This window comes from Nematolebias whitei, unplaced genomic scaffold, assembly GCF_014905685.2.
Source record: "Nematolebias whitei isolate Nwh7 unplaced genomic scaffold, NemWhi1 Nwh_scaf_297, whole genome shotgun sequence".
NCBI classification, from domain to species: Eukaryota; Metazoa; Chordata; class Actinopteri; order Cyprinodontiformes; family Rivulidae; genus Nematolebias; species Nematolebias whitei.
In genome coordinates, this window is record NW_023618842.1 from 7276 (window position 1) to 23658 (window position 16383).

General features: G+C 46.0%; 1 protein-coding gene across 1 annotated transcript; it reads right to left on the bottom strand.

The window, feature by feature from the left end:
* Positions 1–14017: 14017 nt before the first annotated feature.
* LOC119429281 (m7GpppX diphosphatase) lies at positions 14018–16138 on the bottom strand (the record flags this gene model as incomplete). Its single annotated transcript, XM_037696942.1, is given in 3 exon segments — positions 14018–14152; positions 15740–15885; positions 15988–16138. Coding segments are annotated over 3 exon segments (432 nt in total), but the record flags the coding sequence as incomplete, so codon positions are not given.
* Between the last annotated feature and the right edge of the window lie 245 nt (positions 16139–16383).

Genomic DNA, 16383 nt, shown 5'->3' on the forward strand with positions numbered 1-16383 from the left:
ATGACATCGTTCCTAACAGCTTCATGATGGAAACAGCTGTTATCACCTTGCCAGGTCTTACGTGATGGAGCTGGTCTTTTAGAGTGTCGATTCTTGTTTGTGATAAACGAGCCCTCATGGTGGTCGAGTTTAGCTCCACTCCCAGATAAACAATTGTCTGGGCCGGGAAAATTGAGCTTTTCTTCCAATTTATGGTGAAGCCCAGATTTAACAGGTGTGATGTTAGCGCCTGGGCCTGTCTCACTGTTTCCTGTCTGGAGCGTGACAGCAGCAACAGATCGTCCAAGTAAAAAAAAACTCTCGACTCTGCTCTGTGTAACGGTTGCAGGGCCATCTCCACACACTTTGAGAATGTACGAGGCGCGAGGGAATACCCGAACGGCAGCCTGTTGTACTGATACTTCATCCCTTGAAAGGAGAAACGCAGGAATTTTCTGTGTTTTGGGATGATCGGTATGTGAAAATAAGCATCTTTCAGGTCGACGGAAACAAACCAGTCGTTTCTCTGGATGTTGTCCAACAGCTGTCTGGTTGTCAACATGTGAAACGGTCTGTCCATGATCGCCTTGTTGAAAACTGACAGATCCAAAATGGGTCTCGTTCCTCCGGTCCGTTTGGGAACCAGGAAGTAATGTGAGTAAAACCCTGTGTTTTCCTCTCCGTTGGGAACCCTGGAGATCACTTTTTTTACCAGAAGTTCTTGGACTTCTGCATTTAGAAATGAGATTTGGTCTGGTGATGACAGGACCGTCTCTAAAATTCCTCCGAACGGAGGGGGTCAGGTTGCAAATTGCAACGTGTATCCCTTGTCTTAACAACCTGGTCAGCCATTTGTCTGGCGAGCATGTTTTTAGCCACTCCGCGTAACATTCGTGGAGTGGATGCGTGTTTAAGTGATGCGTCATGTTTTGTACGGATATCATCCAGTCCACCGCCTCGACCACCATCATGTGTCGCGGGAATATTTTCCGCATGACCCAAGGCGAGGCTTTCTCGAAAGGGCTCTGAACGCGCCTGTGTGCTGCGTTCGGACCGCGGACCAACATTCATGTCTAGGTGGGCCGGTGTGTGTTGAAGCGAAGCGTGTGACAGCTGATGACGCCGTGGGGCCGCGCGTTTGACGCCACTGCGGTGAAACGCATGTCGCTCCTGCCGCGAGCGGTATCCTGCGCTGGGTTCGTTTTAAGATCTCGCATCTATGCTGCCATGAGCGGGCGAGCGCTGAGAAGCGGTGAGCGCGACTTCATCTACGCCGTGCCGTTTGAGTGAAGGCTGCGAGCCACGCGAGAGCACACGTTTTCTCTGGTGGGACGCGCGCCGCTCTTGTTTTAGCTCTTTTTAAGAAAATTTGGAAATGCAGACTGCTTCTGACAGCAGCTTTTGAGACCTTTGAGCTGCTGCATTTTGAACTGGGCCGCTCCAAACCCATCCTGGTTGCTGCTCTTTACAGACCCCCCAAATCATCAACAGGCTTCATCAATGAACTGTCTGACTTTCTCACTGGAATACTCTTAAAATACGACCGTGTGCTGATTCTAGGGGAATTCAATATACACGTCTGTTGCCCTGAGAAGCCTTTGGTGCAGGACTTTCTAAATCTGATCCACTCTCTAAACCTGGTGCAAAATGTTGTTGGCCCCACGCATCAGCAGGGGCACACTCTCGATATTGTTTTGTCTTATGGTGTATCTGTGTTAAATCTGGAAATTGGGGATGCTATCATATCCGATCACAAACCCATCTCATTTGAAATCTCTCTTGCTCGTGAGTCTAAATCCCCCACTCCACCTAGGACCTGTCGTGTATTCAACCCTTCAACCTCTGCTCGTTTTTCCTCTGCTTTTATCACCACTGCTGTTTCAACTCCTGAAACCTCTGCCTGTGTCAGTACTCATGAGCTGCTTAGTCACCACAATGAGACCTGCACCAAGATCTTGGATCTGGTGGCCCCACTGAAAGTCAGGAAAGCAAGGAGAACCCAGTACCCGTGGATAAACGAGACCACCAGGGCAGCGAGACGACTGTGCAGGAGAGCAGAGCGCAAATGGAAAAAGGACCAACTCCAGGTTTCTTTCATTTTGCTAAAAACCTGTTTAAAAAATTACCAAAACACCGTCAAATCAGAAAAAAACAAATACTTCTCCCAACTGATCAGTGAAAATAAAAACAACCCCCGCACCCTTTTCACAGCAGTAAATTCCATTCTTAATGGCCCTTTGTCTGAATGCATGGACGCCTCTGTGGACGTCTGTAACGACTTCACAAGATTCTTTGTTGGTAAGGTAGAGCTGATCAGATCTTCCATCCCCCGCTCCTCAGTCGACCCATCGGTTTTTGTCCCATGTTCAGCCACTTTCAGGAATTTCAATCCAATCACACTCCCATTGTTAAACAAAGTTGTTGGTCACATGAAACCCTCAGGCTCCCCTGCTGATCCAATCTCTCTCTCACTGTTCAAACAGGTTCTACCAGCGATTGGGCCCGCTGTTCTTAATATTCTTAACAGTAGCTTTGCTACAAGCGTGGTTCCACAGGCCTTTAAAAATGCAGTAGTCACTCCTTTAATCAAGAAACCTGGACTTGACCCCTCAGTGCACTCAAATTACAGACCAATCTCAAAGCTTCCCTTCCTGTCCAAAATCCTAGAAAAGATAGTCTTTACTCAGTTGAATCAATTTTTAACTGAGAACAAAATCTTTGAGGTCTTTCAGTCTGGTTTTAAGCAACTCCACAGCACAGAAACAGCTTTGGTTAGGGTTTGCAATGACATTTTAACTTCAAATGATTCTGGTCACTATGTGGTACTTGTACTCCTTGATCTTACTGCTGCTTTTGACACCGTCGACCACAGTATCCTCATCTCACGGCTCGAACACTGGGTTGGGATTACAGGAGCTGCTTTAGACTGGTTCCGTTCTTACCTCTCTGACAGGACTTTTTGTGTCAAGGTTGGTGAAAGTCTGTCCACTTCGGTCCCTCTTTCCTGCGGGGTCCCACAGGGCTCGATCCTTGGACCCCTTCTCTTCTCGCTCTATCTGCTCCCACTGGGATCCATCTTAAGAAAACATGCCATCTCATTCCATTGTTATGCCGATGACTGCCAGATCTACCTGCCACTGAAACCAGCCAGTGCTCGTTCCATCCACCCTCTCCTCAAATGTCTAGATGACATTAAGGCATGGATGACTTCAAATTTTCTCAGTTTTAACAACCAGAAAACTGAAGTCATCGTCTTTAGTCCTAGCTCAGCTGCCTCCTCAGATCCTGCAAACCTGGACTCACTTCAGCCCTATCTCAAGCACAATGTTAGAAATCTCGGGGTGGTCTTTGACTCGGATTTCAAGTTTGACAAACAGATCAGTTCAGTTCTGCAGAAAAGTTTTTTCCAACTGCGGCAGGTAGCTCAGCTCAAGCCAGTGTTATCCAGACCCAACCTTGAAACATTAGTCCATGCCTTCATCACAACCCGCCTGGACTATTGTAACTCACTTTATGCTGGGGTCAGTCAGGCGTCCATTTCACGTCTCCAGCTCGTCCAAAATGCAGCTGCTCGGCTTTTAACTGGTACACGTAGGTCTGAGCACATCACACCTGTTCTGTCCTCCCTTCACTGGCTTCCTGTGCGATCCAGAATCGACTTCAAGATTCTCCTCCTGACATATAAGTGCCTAAATGGCCTCGCACCCCTCTACCTCTCCGAGCTCCTGGAACCATATGTTCCGTCTCGGGCCCTGAGATCATCGGACCAGCTTCTTTTGGTCGTTCCAAAATCACGCCTGAAGCTCCGAGGGGATCGAGCTTTTTCAGTCAGAGGTCCCAACCTGTGGAACAACCTGCCCCTCAACATCAGGCAGGCCTCCTCCCTCCTGATGTTCAAATCCCTCCTTAAAACGCACCTGTTTGCTCTGGCGTTTAATACTGTGTGAGTTAGTTTATTTTGTTCTGTGTACCTCATTTTAAATTCTGTTGTTTTATGATTGACGTTTATTTTTACTGCTTGTTTTTCCTTAGTGTGATCATTAGTGTGTGTTATTGCTCCAGTAATTTTAATTCTGTATGATGTTTTTGTTTTGCTGCCTATGTTTTGCTACATTTCTGTTAAGCACTTTGATAACAGTTTATCTGTTTTAAATTGTGCTCTACAAATAAAGATGACTTGACTTGACTTGACTTGTTGGAGGCGAGACTCGTCCCTGGGTTCGCTCAGCTGTCTCACGCTTATGCTGCCGTGAGCAGCCGAGCACTGAGACGCGGTGGGTGAAATCTGCCCGCGCCGCAGCGGCACGCGTTTGCTTCAGTGAGGCGTGTGTCGCTCTTGCTGAGAACGAGGTCCTTCACCGGACCCGACCTGCGGTCCCACATTTATGCCAATGTGAGCCGGTGAACGCCAGCGAGCTGTGTGTGCACCATCATCAACGCAACGCCGTTTGGGCGAAGGCTGTTTGCGTCGCGCGAGTGCGCGTTTGACACCGCTTGGGTGAAGATCGTGCAGCTCGGGTTGACTACGAGTTATTTTGCTTACCACTGTTGTGTTCTGTGAGCGTCTCCTCATGTTTGGAGCAACGGTGAGTTTGAAAAACCTTTATTTAAGGACAACGCCTCGTTTTTGTGGAGGATGTGTGCGCAGCCGCTGTGAGTTCAGACGAGCTTACAGACTGGCTAAAAAAAGAAACTTTGATTATTGAATGATGTTTTATTTCAACATTGTGTCATCTTTCCACACACCCTCCACAGACCATCCTTTTGAATCTTTTCCCCCGTGACCTCTGGGAATTGTTGGCCCAGGGCGCCATCTGCTGGGGATCTCTGGGAAAACGTTGGACACTCTGTTGCCGGGATGAAGAGAGCCGGTCTCTGACAGGCGGGGCTGCGGTGACGTTCAGCGAGACGGCCGTGGAACGTCTTGCCACCAGCTCATTTCGTGTGGAGGATGTGAGAGGGAGCCGCTGTCAAGTCATCCGAGCTGACAGACTGGCTAAAAATAGACACTTTCATCATTAAATGATGTTTTAAACCAAACTCGTGTCACCTTCACACACATCCTCCGCAAAAACCGTCATTTGCTCTGACATTTGTTGTCCTAGAGCACCATCTGTTGGCGGTCTCAGGGAAACGCTGAAAACTCCGTCCTCCGGCTGCGATGTGGGCCGGCAGACAGCAAAGAGGCGCACCGGTTGAGGATGACGTCAGCGCCCTGCAGAGGGAGGTAACGTCGCTTCCTGCCTCTGAACGTGTACGCCAACAGCATAACGTGTCATCCGCTGCAGCCGTCTGAAACGCATGCTGGTGAGCTCGATCAGAGAGCGGTGTCACCGTCTGGGTTACGCTAACCAGAGGCGCGGGACGCTGGTCCACCTGGACATCTTGCGGTGAGAAAAGTCTCTGTCAGGCTCGGCTCCAGGAGGCAATGAGGGAATTTCTGTTCAGTGAAACCCCTTTACTCTGGTGATGTGCGCGGAATGTGGAAGCCGGCCCCCCAATCTACCAGGAAAACGGCTGTGGCCTCGTCCCCGTAGGACGTCTTGTTGGGAAACCGAGGCTAGATGGGATCAGGACGGCAAGCCGGGACGGAGCCCAGAAAAAAAAGTTCCCGCCGGATCATCCGAACTGGCAGGAAAAGGCGTGGGACGTAAAAAAGGGTCCCTTCATGTCAGCCGCCTCCTGAGTTACGCCGGGCAACCCCAGAGGGCGCCGTCAGCCAGGAGCGGTGTGATCGCCGATGCGAAACTAGGTGGGATGAGGTGAGAATTTGCTCAGCCCCCCTCCACCGACACTAGGCTCTCCAGGAGGGAATGAGCAGCGGGGCTGCAGCTGACGCCACGAATCCCGGAGGAACCATCCGATTCGTACAGAGGGTTGGCGATAAGAGGAAAATTACAAGATGGCGCTGGCCAGCGTGTAGCGACCTGTCACTGAGAAATACTCCTCGGCGCTTACCTTGAAATAAGACTGCTCGTCTGCTTCTCCTAAGGGGATGAGAGCTCACCGGGACGACCGGAGGTCGACGTGACGGGCCAAGCATTCTTAACAAAGGTTGGTCATCTACACAACTTTCCTTCTTCATTCTTCTGACAGTGCTATTAGCTCACTGAAGAAAAATGGGAGCCGATTACCCGCTTTTAACTTAATTTATACGGACCGGGTGGGGCCCACACAGCAGGTGGGCGTGGACTAAATTTTTCAGTGTGATGCTCCGCATATCGGGATAAAACCCATCAGCGACAGCCTTAAAGGGCTACGCCTATACTCATAGAATCTGGAGTTACAGTACGTAATCAACGTTTATCCACTAGCGTGGTGCCAAAAACCTTTAAACATGCTACTGTCCAGCCTCTCCTGAAAAAACCAAACCTTGACCCCTCAGTTGTGTCCAACTTCCGGCCTGTCTCCAAACTCCCATTTGTTTCAAAACTACTGGAGAAAATAGTCGAGTCCCAGTTGAAGTGCTTCCTGTAGGGTCACGCCATCTTAGAGCTATTCCAATCTGGCTTTAAACCTCTTCACAGCATTGAAACTGCCCTGCTGAAGGTCTTTAATGACATTTTCTTAACCACTGATACCGGTGATTCTGTGCTGCTTGTCCTGTTGGACCTCACAGCCGCCTTTGACACCGTCGACCATGACATCCTCATTGCTAGGATGGAGCAGTGGGTGGGCATCACAGGGTCGGCCCTCATTTGGTTCAGATCTTACCTTGCTGACAGATCCTTTTGTGTCTCCATCAAGGATTTTAGTTCTGCAGCGGCAGAGCTTAAATGGGGGGTTCCGCAGGGGTCCATCCTGGGTCCCCTCCTATTCTCTTTATACCTGCTACCACTTGGTGCTATTTTCCAGAAACAACATGCCCTTCCACTTCTATGCCGATGACTGTCAAATTTACTTCCCCTTAAGACACAATGGCACATGCTCTATTCGGCCTCTGCTTGACTGCCTGGCTGACATCAGGGACTGGATGGCTTTAAATGTCTTAAGTTTCTATGAAAATAAGTCTGAAGTCATGTTGTTCCCTCCCAACGACACGATCACAAATCACTGCATCGACCTCTCTGCTCTAAACCTGTCAGAAAACCAAAGAGTCACAAATCTGGGAGTGATAATGGACCCTTCCCTGAAACTTAACAATCATGTAAACATGATTGTTAAATCATGCTTCTTCCAACTGAGGCGGCTGTCTAAACTGAAGCCCATATTGTCCAAAAATAACCTGGAGACAGTAATACATGCATTCATTACATCTAGGCTTGATTACTGCAATTCATTCCTGTTTGGTATCAGTCAAACCTCAATAGCACGACTACAACTTGTCCAGAATGCAGCAGCCCGATTTTTAACCAGTACAGGCAAAAGAGAGCACATTACTCCAGTTTTGACATAACTGCACTGGCTACCGGTTCACTTTCAAATCCAGTTCAAAATACTCATATGTATGTCTACAAATCACTGAACAGTTTTGCCGCCCCCCCTCCATCTCTCTGATTTGCTACAACCGTATGTCCCACCACGTTCCCTGAGGTCAGCGGACCAGTTGCTCCTCACAGTTCCGGGAACTCGTCTTAAGCACAGATGTGACAGGGCCTTCTCTCTAGCAGGACCAAGACTCTGGAACGAGTTACCTCTGCTTGTCAGACAGGCGCCCTCCCTCTCGGTTTTCAAGTCCCGTTTAAAAACCCACTACTATTCGGTAGCTTTCAACACCAGATGATCTGTGTTTTGAACCTGTATGCTCCACACTGGTTAGTCATCATCTGCATCATTTTTATGTCTATATTTCTGATTTACTTAATTTTGTATTTTACTTTGCGTGTTGTCTGTTGTTCTGTCTGTACAACACTTTGGTTGGCCTTGTAGCTGTTTTAAGTGTTCTATAAATAAAATGGAATGGTATGGTAAGTGTGACAGATGGAAATGTCCTCATATTGGAAGTCAATGCCTTTGTTTTGTAAAAAAAAAAAAAAGTCACTACTTGTTCCTCCAGAGGACACAGCTCTTCTTGTGGTGTGTCTTCTATGGTGTTTACATTTGGAGCAACTCTTGCATATGTCCGGTGTTTAACTTCAAGTCCAGTAATTACCAAATCATCTCGTCTTATGTACTGTTCCAGATCATCTACTTTTTTTTCCAGTTCAGCTATCTTTTTCTTTCTGTCACTTATCAGAACTTTCAACAGCTTCACTTCATCAATCAGACCAATCAGGCGTTCTTGCTGAGATGCTAATTTTGTCAATTCTACACTCATAAAGTTCAGTGATTTTTTAATTTCCTCCCATATTGTCTGAATTATCGTCCACTGACTCTACTCTTCCTTGTCCACGTTTATTCGGCATGACTCACGCTAATCCTGGGCCTGATGGTAGCAGCTTTCCGGCTCAACAGCAGCAGCCCCTAGATCCAACAGCAGCAGCCCAGGGCCCAGCGGCCACAGCAGCTCCCAGATCAGACAATGGCAACCCGGGGCCTGACGGCAGCAGCTCCAATTTAGCCTCCACTCTCAGCAGGATTCCTTCCTCTGCAGAGGCTGTTCTGGACCTCCTCTCCAAGCTGAACCGCCCAGAACTGCCGGTCTTGCCTCGGCCGCCTTCCTGCTCAGCCTCTGGGGTTTCCTGGTGGATTACAGCCACCTCTGGTCCTCCTGTGCTCTGGCAGGTGCAAAACTCAGAGGGGTAAAATCTATGCCACTCCGAGCAGGATAATTTTGTGATGCTGAAAAAGGCTGTGCTCCACCTTGGGAAGAAAGCTTCAGACTCTGTATCTGTTTATGGGACTGAAAGTTTCCTGGTTGGAGGAGTCACCTTATCAGACTGATGATAGTCAAGGTAGGAGAGTGAAAGCAGGACATCCAACATATAAAGTGGCTGATAAAACAACTCTGTTGACTCAAGATGAGCATGTGTCAACATGGACAAGTGGAAAGAAACAAACAAACAAAAAAAAGCTGTGCTGACTCAAAGAGAGAAAATAGGAATTACCATTCAGGGAAGACTCCAGAATATCAGACTCCATGTCTGAAAACTGTTGCCCAACAAGGAAAAGTTCAGAAAATTAGGAGCACATAGTCAAACAACTCCAGGTTGGGAGTGAGGTAAGAAGGGAGCTTGAAATTGAAAGATGAATCAGTGCAACTTCTGAAGTCTTGTGTACTCCATGCTGGTCCATTGTGGTTAAGATGGAGCTGAGCTACAAGGAGAAATTTCTATTTACTGGTTGGCCTATGTTCCTACCCTCACCTCTGGTCCCAAACTCTTGATTGTGACTGAAAAGAACAAGATTGTGGATACAGGCAGTCGAAAAGAGTTACCTCCGCAGGGTAAATGGACAGGGTAAATTACAGTGGGGCAAAAAAGTATTTAGTCTGTCGCTGATTGTGCAAGTTCTCCTACTTAGAAAAATGAGAGATGCCTGTATTTTTCATCATAGGTACACGTCAACTATGAGAGACAAAATGAGGGGAAAAAAATCCAGGAAATCACATTGTATGATTTTTTAAATAATTTATTTGTAAATTATAGTGGAAAATAAGTATTTGGTCGATAACAAAAGTTAAACTCAATACTTTGTAACAATCTTTGTTGGCAATGACAGAGGTCAAACATTTTCTGTAAGTCTTCACCACTCTAGTTGGTATTTTGGCCCATTCCTCTACACAGATCTCCTCTAGAGCAGTGATGATTTGGGGCTGTCGCTGAGCAACACGGACTTTCAACTCCCTCCACAAATTTTATATATGGTTCAGGTCTGGAGACTGGCTAGGCCACTCCAGGACCTTGAAATGCTTTTTATGGAGCCACTCCTTCGTTGCCCGAGCGGTGTGTTTGGGATCATTGCCATGCTGGAAGACACAGCCACGTTCCATCTTCAATGCTCTCACTGATGGAAAGAGGTTTTGGCTTAAAATCTCACCATACATGGCCCCATTCATTCTTCCCTTAACACGGATTAGTCATCCTGTCCCCTTTGAACAAAAACAGCCCCAAAGCATGATGTTTCCACCCCCATGCTTCACAGTAGGTATGGTGTTCTTGGGATGCAATCCAGTATTCTTCTTCCTCCAAACACGATGAGTTGAGTTTTGAACAAAAAGTTCTATTTTGGTTTCATCTGACCACATGATATTCTCCCACTCCTCTTCTGGATCATCCATTTGCTCTCTGGCAAACTTCAGACGGGCCTGGTCATGTACTGGCTTGAGCAGGGGGACACGCCTGGCACTGCAGGATTTGAGTCCCTCTCTGCATACTGTGTAGCCTTTGTTACTTTGGTCCCAGCTCTCTGCAGGTCATTCATCAGGTCCCTCCGTGTAGTTCTGGGGTTTTTGCGCACCGTTCTCATGATCATTTTGACCCCATGGGATGAGATCTTGCATGTTGCCCCAGATCGAGGGAGATTATCAATGGTCTTGTATGTCTTCTATTTTCTTACAATTGCTCCCATAGTTGATTTATTCACACCAACCTGCTTGCCTATTGTAAAGTCACTCTTCCCAGCCTGATGCAGGTCTAGAATTTTCTTCCTTGTATCCTTCGACAGATCTTTGGTCTTGGCCATTGTTGAGTTTGGAGTCTGACTGTTTGAGGCTGTGGACAGGTGTCTTTTATACAGATAACGAGGTCAAACAGGTCCATTAATACAGGTGATTGCTAGTATCACTCAGACCTCTGTGAATAGTAAACAGCCATCAGTGTGCTAATGATCCATTGTTAGGCTGATGGTCCTTCTTGACCATGTGAGCAGCTGGTTTTGGTTGTCAGCAGCAAACTGGTTGACCCACTCTGAGAAGGTGCTATTTAAGAGACTGAGCTGAAAACAGCACCTCAGACTGAGGAAGTCTCTTGGATGAGAGACGAAACGTTTCTACATTTTTTTGCTTTGTTTTGTTTTTTGTTTTTTTGAAAGTCCAGAGGACCAGATTGAACTTTTTTAGATTTTTCTACCTGGATTATTGAGCATGCATCAGGATATTTTGAACCACTTTGGCCAGGATTGCCTCAAACTAGTTAGAGAGTTTGAGAAAACAGCAAGGAAGAGGGCAGACTACAGGAACCACTTGCGATTCAACCTCAGATGTCGACAAAGTGGCATCATTCCCAAGAGCCTGGAACTAAAATCATCGGTCAGCGGGCACCGGGCAAGCAAGATCCTTCAGAAGGCACAAACCCAGCTGCTGAATGAACGGGTGAGACAGACCAATTTTACTATTGAGGCCTTGAAGGCCAAAGAAGAGCACATTAAACAGAAACTAACTATGTGTCTAGATCAGACCACACTTAAGCAAGTGATGGACTGTACAGATCAGGCATGCTTAGCACAGCATGTCAAGTCCAAGACTCGACAACAAAACAAGTTTAACTTACTAATAACTCATCAACACCATCACTATTCCAATAACAACACATTCAGTGTAGGACAACACTCCAGTAGTCAATTACATGCCAGGGAGACAGAAAAGTAGGTGAAGAATTTATCTGACAGACAGCTCACCCAGCCGGCGACAGAGATTCTTGCCAGGGGACTGAACTTTGCGGTTGCACCAAGTACAATCCCTCTGGTGGAGATGATCACAGCCACAGAATCAGCCATCCGCAACAACAAAATGAAAGAGGGTGAAGCAGAACTGCTCAGAATCAAAGTTTCATCCTGCCTCAGCAATGCCAAACCACCACCTTCCAACATCAGTAGAGAGGAGAGGGGTGCACTCACCACTCTTAGCAAGGACAAAAACATCATCATTCTCCCAGCAGACAAAGGAAGGTGCACAGTGATTTTGAACCAGAAAGACTATCATGAGAAAGTTATGACACTCCTTAGTGACTTAACCACTTATGAACCTCTGAAAAGAGATCCAGGAAGTGGTTACAAGAAGAAGTTAAGAGATTGCCTGAAAAATTTGGAGCAGGACAAGGCTATTGACCGTATTCTGTACCACAGACTGTACCCAGGGGAGGCCACACCTAGTCTGTATGGTTTACCTAAAATCCACAAACAAGGTGTACCTTTAAGACCAATTGTTAGTATGATTAACTCTGTCACTTACAATGTTTCCAAATATCTGGCATCTGTACTCATCCCTTTAGTTGGCAGCTCAGAACACCACATACAGAACACCATGGACTTTGTGGATAAGGTGAGGGATGTCATCATGGAGACTGATGAAACAATGGTCTCTTTTGATGTCACATCACTCTTTACGTGCATTCCTGTTGATGATGCAGTAGAGGTGGTCAGTTTAAGATTAAAATCAGACACCACTCTGAGCAGCAGGACCACGCTTTCCACAGAACAACTGTGTCAACTCTTGAAACTGTGCCTGCAGTCAACCTACTTCACATATGGGGAGCAATACTATAGGCAGAAACATGGGTGTGCTATGGGGTCTCCAGTTTCTCCTATTGTTGCCAATCTGTACATGGAGGAGGTAGAAAAGAGAGCCTTGACGTCCTTTTCAGGGACACCACCAAGTCATTGGTTCAGGTATGTTGACGACACCTGGGTTAAAATCAAATCTCAGGAAGTCCAACATTTTACTGACCACATCAACTCTGTGAATAAATACATCAAGTTCACACGAGAAGATGTAAAAAATGGCAGGTTGGCTTTCTTGGACTGTGAGGTCTCAGTCTCTGATAGAGGACATTTGCAAACTGAGGTGTACTGCAAACCCACACACACAGACCAGTATTTGCAGTTTGACTCCCATCACCCTTTGGAGCACAAGTTAGGAGTCATCAGGACTCTGTCTCACAGAGCAGACAGTTTCCCCACTAGCTCGGGAGCCAGGCAGAAGGAGAAATCCCACACAAGACAGGCTCTAGAGCAATGTGGATATCCTAACTGGGCCTTCCTGAAAGCAGAGAAGAAACCCAAACAAGACTCCAGTCAGCCAACAGGTGAAAAGGAGGAACCCAGACCCAGACCAGTGGTCATTCTGTATGTTGAGGGAGTATCAGAGAAACGGAGACGTTTATTTTCTAAACATAACATCCCAGTGGCTTTTAAACCCCAAAATACATTAAAGACTGGTTCATCCCAAAGATCCAGTCCCCCGGCACAAACAGAGTAATGTTGTGTATGCTGTTCAGTGTCAGGAGGGCTGTGATCAGTCTTATATCGGGGAAACTAAACAGCCACTGGCCAAAAGGATGGACCAGCACAGAAGATCAACATCATCAGGCCAGGATTCTGAGGTCTACACTCATCTCCAGGTCAGAGGTCACTCTTTCAAGGATGAAGATGTTCACATCCTGGACAGAGAGGAATGATGGTTTGAGAGGAGTAAAGGAGGCCATCTTTGTGAAAAGAAACCGTCCATCATTAAACAGGGGTGGAGCCTCCGGGTTCAACTGTCCCCCTCTTACAATGCTGTGATTGCTAGTATCACTCAGCCCTCTGTGAACAGTAAACAGCCATCAGGTGCTAATGATCCATTGTTAGGCTGATGGTCCTTCTTGAGCATGTGATCAGCTGGTTTTGGTTGTCAGCAGCAAACTGGTTGATCCACTCTGAGAAGGTGCTATTTAAGAGACTGAGCTGAAAACAGCACCTCAGACTGAGGAAGTCTCTCGGATAAGAGACAAAACGTTTCTATATTTTTTTGCTTTGTTTTGTTTTTTGTTTTTTTTGAATGTCCAGAGGACCAGATTGAACTTTTTTGGATTATCAAAATAAAGTTGAGTTGAGAAAACAACATTCATTCTCAACTTATTTTGACTCGTTAGTTTTGACAGCAGCTTTTAAAAAAACAGGCTGTTGGACTACCATTGATTTTGAGTCAATCATAACTTAAAACAAACAACAGCACTGATCATTTCGACTTGTTTTCAAGCAGGTCTGAAAATGCTGACAAGAACTAGTAATTACTGTATTAATGATGTAAGCCTTAATGAAGAATCCCAAGACAGTAATTCCAATAAACCTGGACCAGGCAAAGAATTATTATTTCTGGCACCCATCTGTGGAAATCTAGTTTTGCCCCTCATATTGGTTTCTTTTAACTGGTCAGCAAGAAAATGTTACATCCCTGAGGTCAGCATTTCGGGTCATTTACCTGTTTTTGGTCCCACTTGAAATCAGGAAGCAGGACAAACCCCAGGTCTGGGTTTGGATCTTCATATACTATCTTGTCAGCTTCTGCCTTCTTCTCTAGGATGTTGTAAACCCACTGAAAAAAAGAAAAATGTTGAAACCAGTATTTCAAAATCAGTTTGATGTAACAAAACTAATCACAAACTAATCACACTAGGACGAAGTCCCTCTCTATGCAACTGGGTCCTAGACTTCTTAACCAATAGACGATAATCTGTAAAGATCCACGACTTGTCCTCCTCCCCCATAACCCTCAGCACGGGTTCCCCCAGGCTGTGTGTTGAGCCCTGGGGGGAGCCTGAGATACAGTGGTGGTGGGATGCATCAAAAACAACGATTAGTCCAGCTACAGGCAGGAGGTGGAACACCTGGAGAGCTGGTGCAGCAAGAACAACCTTCACATCAACGTGAAGACGACGAAGGAGATGGTCATGGACTTCAGAAGGAATGAACAAACGAGCCCCCCCCCCCACACACACACACACACACACACCCCAACATAAGTGGATCTGAGACTTTTAAATCTTTGCTGAAGACTCATCTGTATTCCTTGGCATTTGATCCACGCAGAGTCTGAGAACAAATTTTGAGCTGATTTTATTGTTGTTGTGTATTTACCATGTTTCTGAGTGGCACTCAATGCATTTTTTTACTTTTTTTATCTGTCAACTGTAAAGCACTTTGGTCAGTAGCTGTTGTTTTTATGTGCTATATAAATAAAATGTCATTGACATTGACATCTTCAATGGAAGTGGTCTCCAGCTACAAGAACTTGGGTGTACACATGAACAACAACCTCAGCTGGAGCAACAACACCACCAGCCTCATGAAGAAAGCTCATCAGAGACTCTGAGACGAGCTGGTCTGGGAAGCTCAGTCCTCACCTCCTTCTACAGGTGTGCAGTGGAGAGCATCCTGTGCTCCAGCATCAACGTGTGGCATGGAGGCTGCACAGCTGCAGAAAGAAAAGCTTTTCAGAGAGTGGTGAAGGCTGCACAGAAGTCTGTCGGAGTCAGCCTCCCCACCATTACAGACATCTACACCTCCAGATGCAGGAAGAGGGCCACCTGCATCATGAAGGACCACACCCACCCAGCACACACACTTTTTGCCCCGCTCCCCTCAGGAAGGAGGTTGAGGAGCATTAAGTGTAGAACCACTAGAATGAGGAACAGCTTCTACCCTGAGGCTGTTAGACTCATGAATCTCTAACCAGGAAAAAAATTCTGTGAAAATCACAGTGAAAAAAAACTATGAAAAATAATCACTGTAATGTCACTTGGTGGTTGATATGTGTTAATGACTATCTGTGATACTGAACTCATGCTGTTGATTATTCCATGTTGCTGTGTTCATTGGTCCTCATCTCTCACACAGACTCATGTTCGTGCTGCTGTTTTTGGCACGTTGTTTTTGTACTATTACTGTTTAGTGTATTCTTAGTCTTGTGCATTTTTAGTTTAGTGAATGTAGTATATTATTAGTTCATGACTCAGATCTTACTAATGTTTTTCTTTACAATTTGTACTTTTGTTGGATGTAACTGGGACCCTGTGTACATAGTTTTGTTCCACCTCATGTACCACATGTGATGAGAATGACAATAAAAATCCTTGTATCCTTGTAAAGGTTATCTAGGAAGTGGTCAAACAGCTAGTCTTACCTGCAAGCTAAAACTTTGCTGCTGGATGTAGGGCAGCGTGATGGACTCGTAGTCTTCCACCGACTCTTCCACCAGGAAACTCTCCTGCTGCTGGTATTTCTTTAAGTGCTTCTGAGTGGCTGGGTACACGACCGTAGTCTTAATCTCTAGAAAATAAAACAGAAACAACAACAACAGCTAATTTGGCTGGGAAACAGCCTGTTGACTAAAGACAAAAAGAACTCAGTGGTTCATCTTCTCAGTTGTACCATTGAGGTGAGGCGGGACCTGGAGACGGTAAGTGCTGTAGATGTCATTCTTCATGTCCAGTCTGAGTGTGGAACAACTGAGGAGCTCCGTGAACATGTCTTTTCTGATGGGAGTCTTCTCCAGGATGACCACAGCATCCTGATCTGCAATCTGAAGAGGGCATGTTCAGCAAGTGCACAAGTGTCCTTTTAGGAAAGCTTAAAATCCATATTTTAGTGACATACAACAAAGAACCACAAAACTGCACATGTCCTATAAATCCACCTGACAATGTTACTGTATACAAGGGAGGGAAACAAAATAAATAAATAAATATATAAAACTATATATACATATATAAATACACATATACATATATATATATATATATATACATATACATATATATATATATA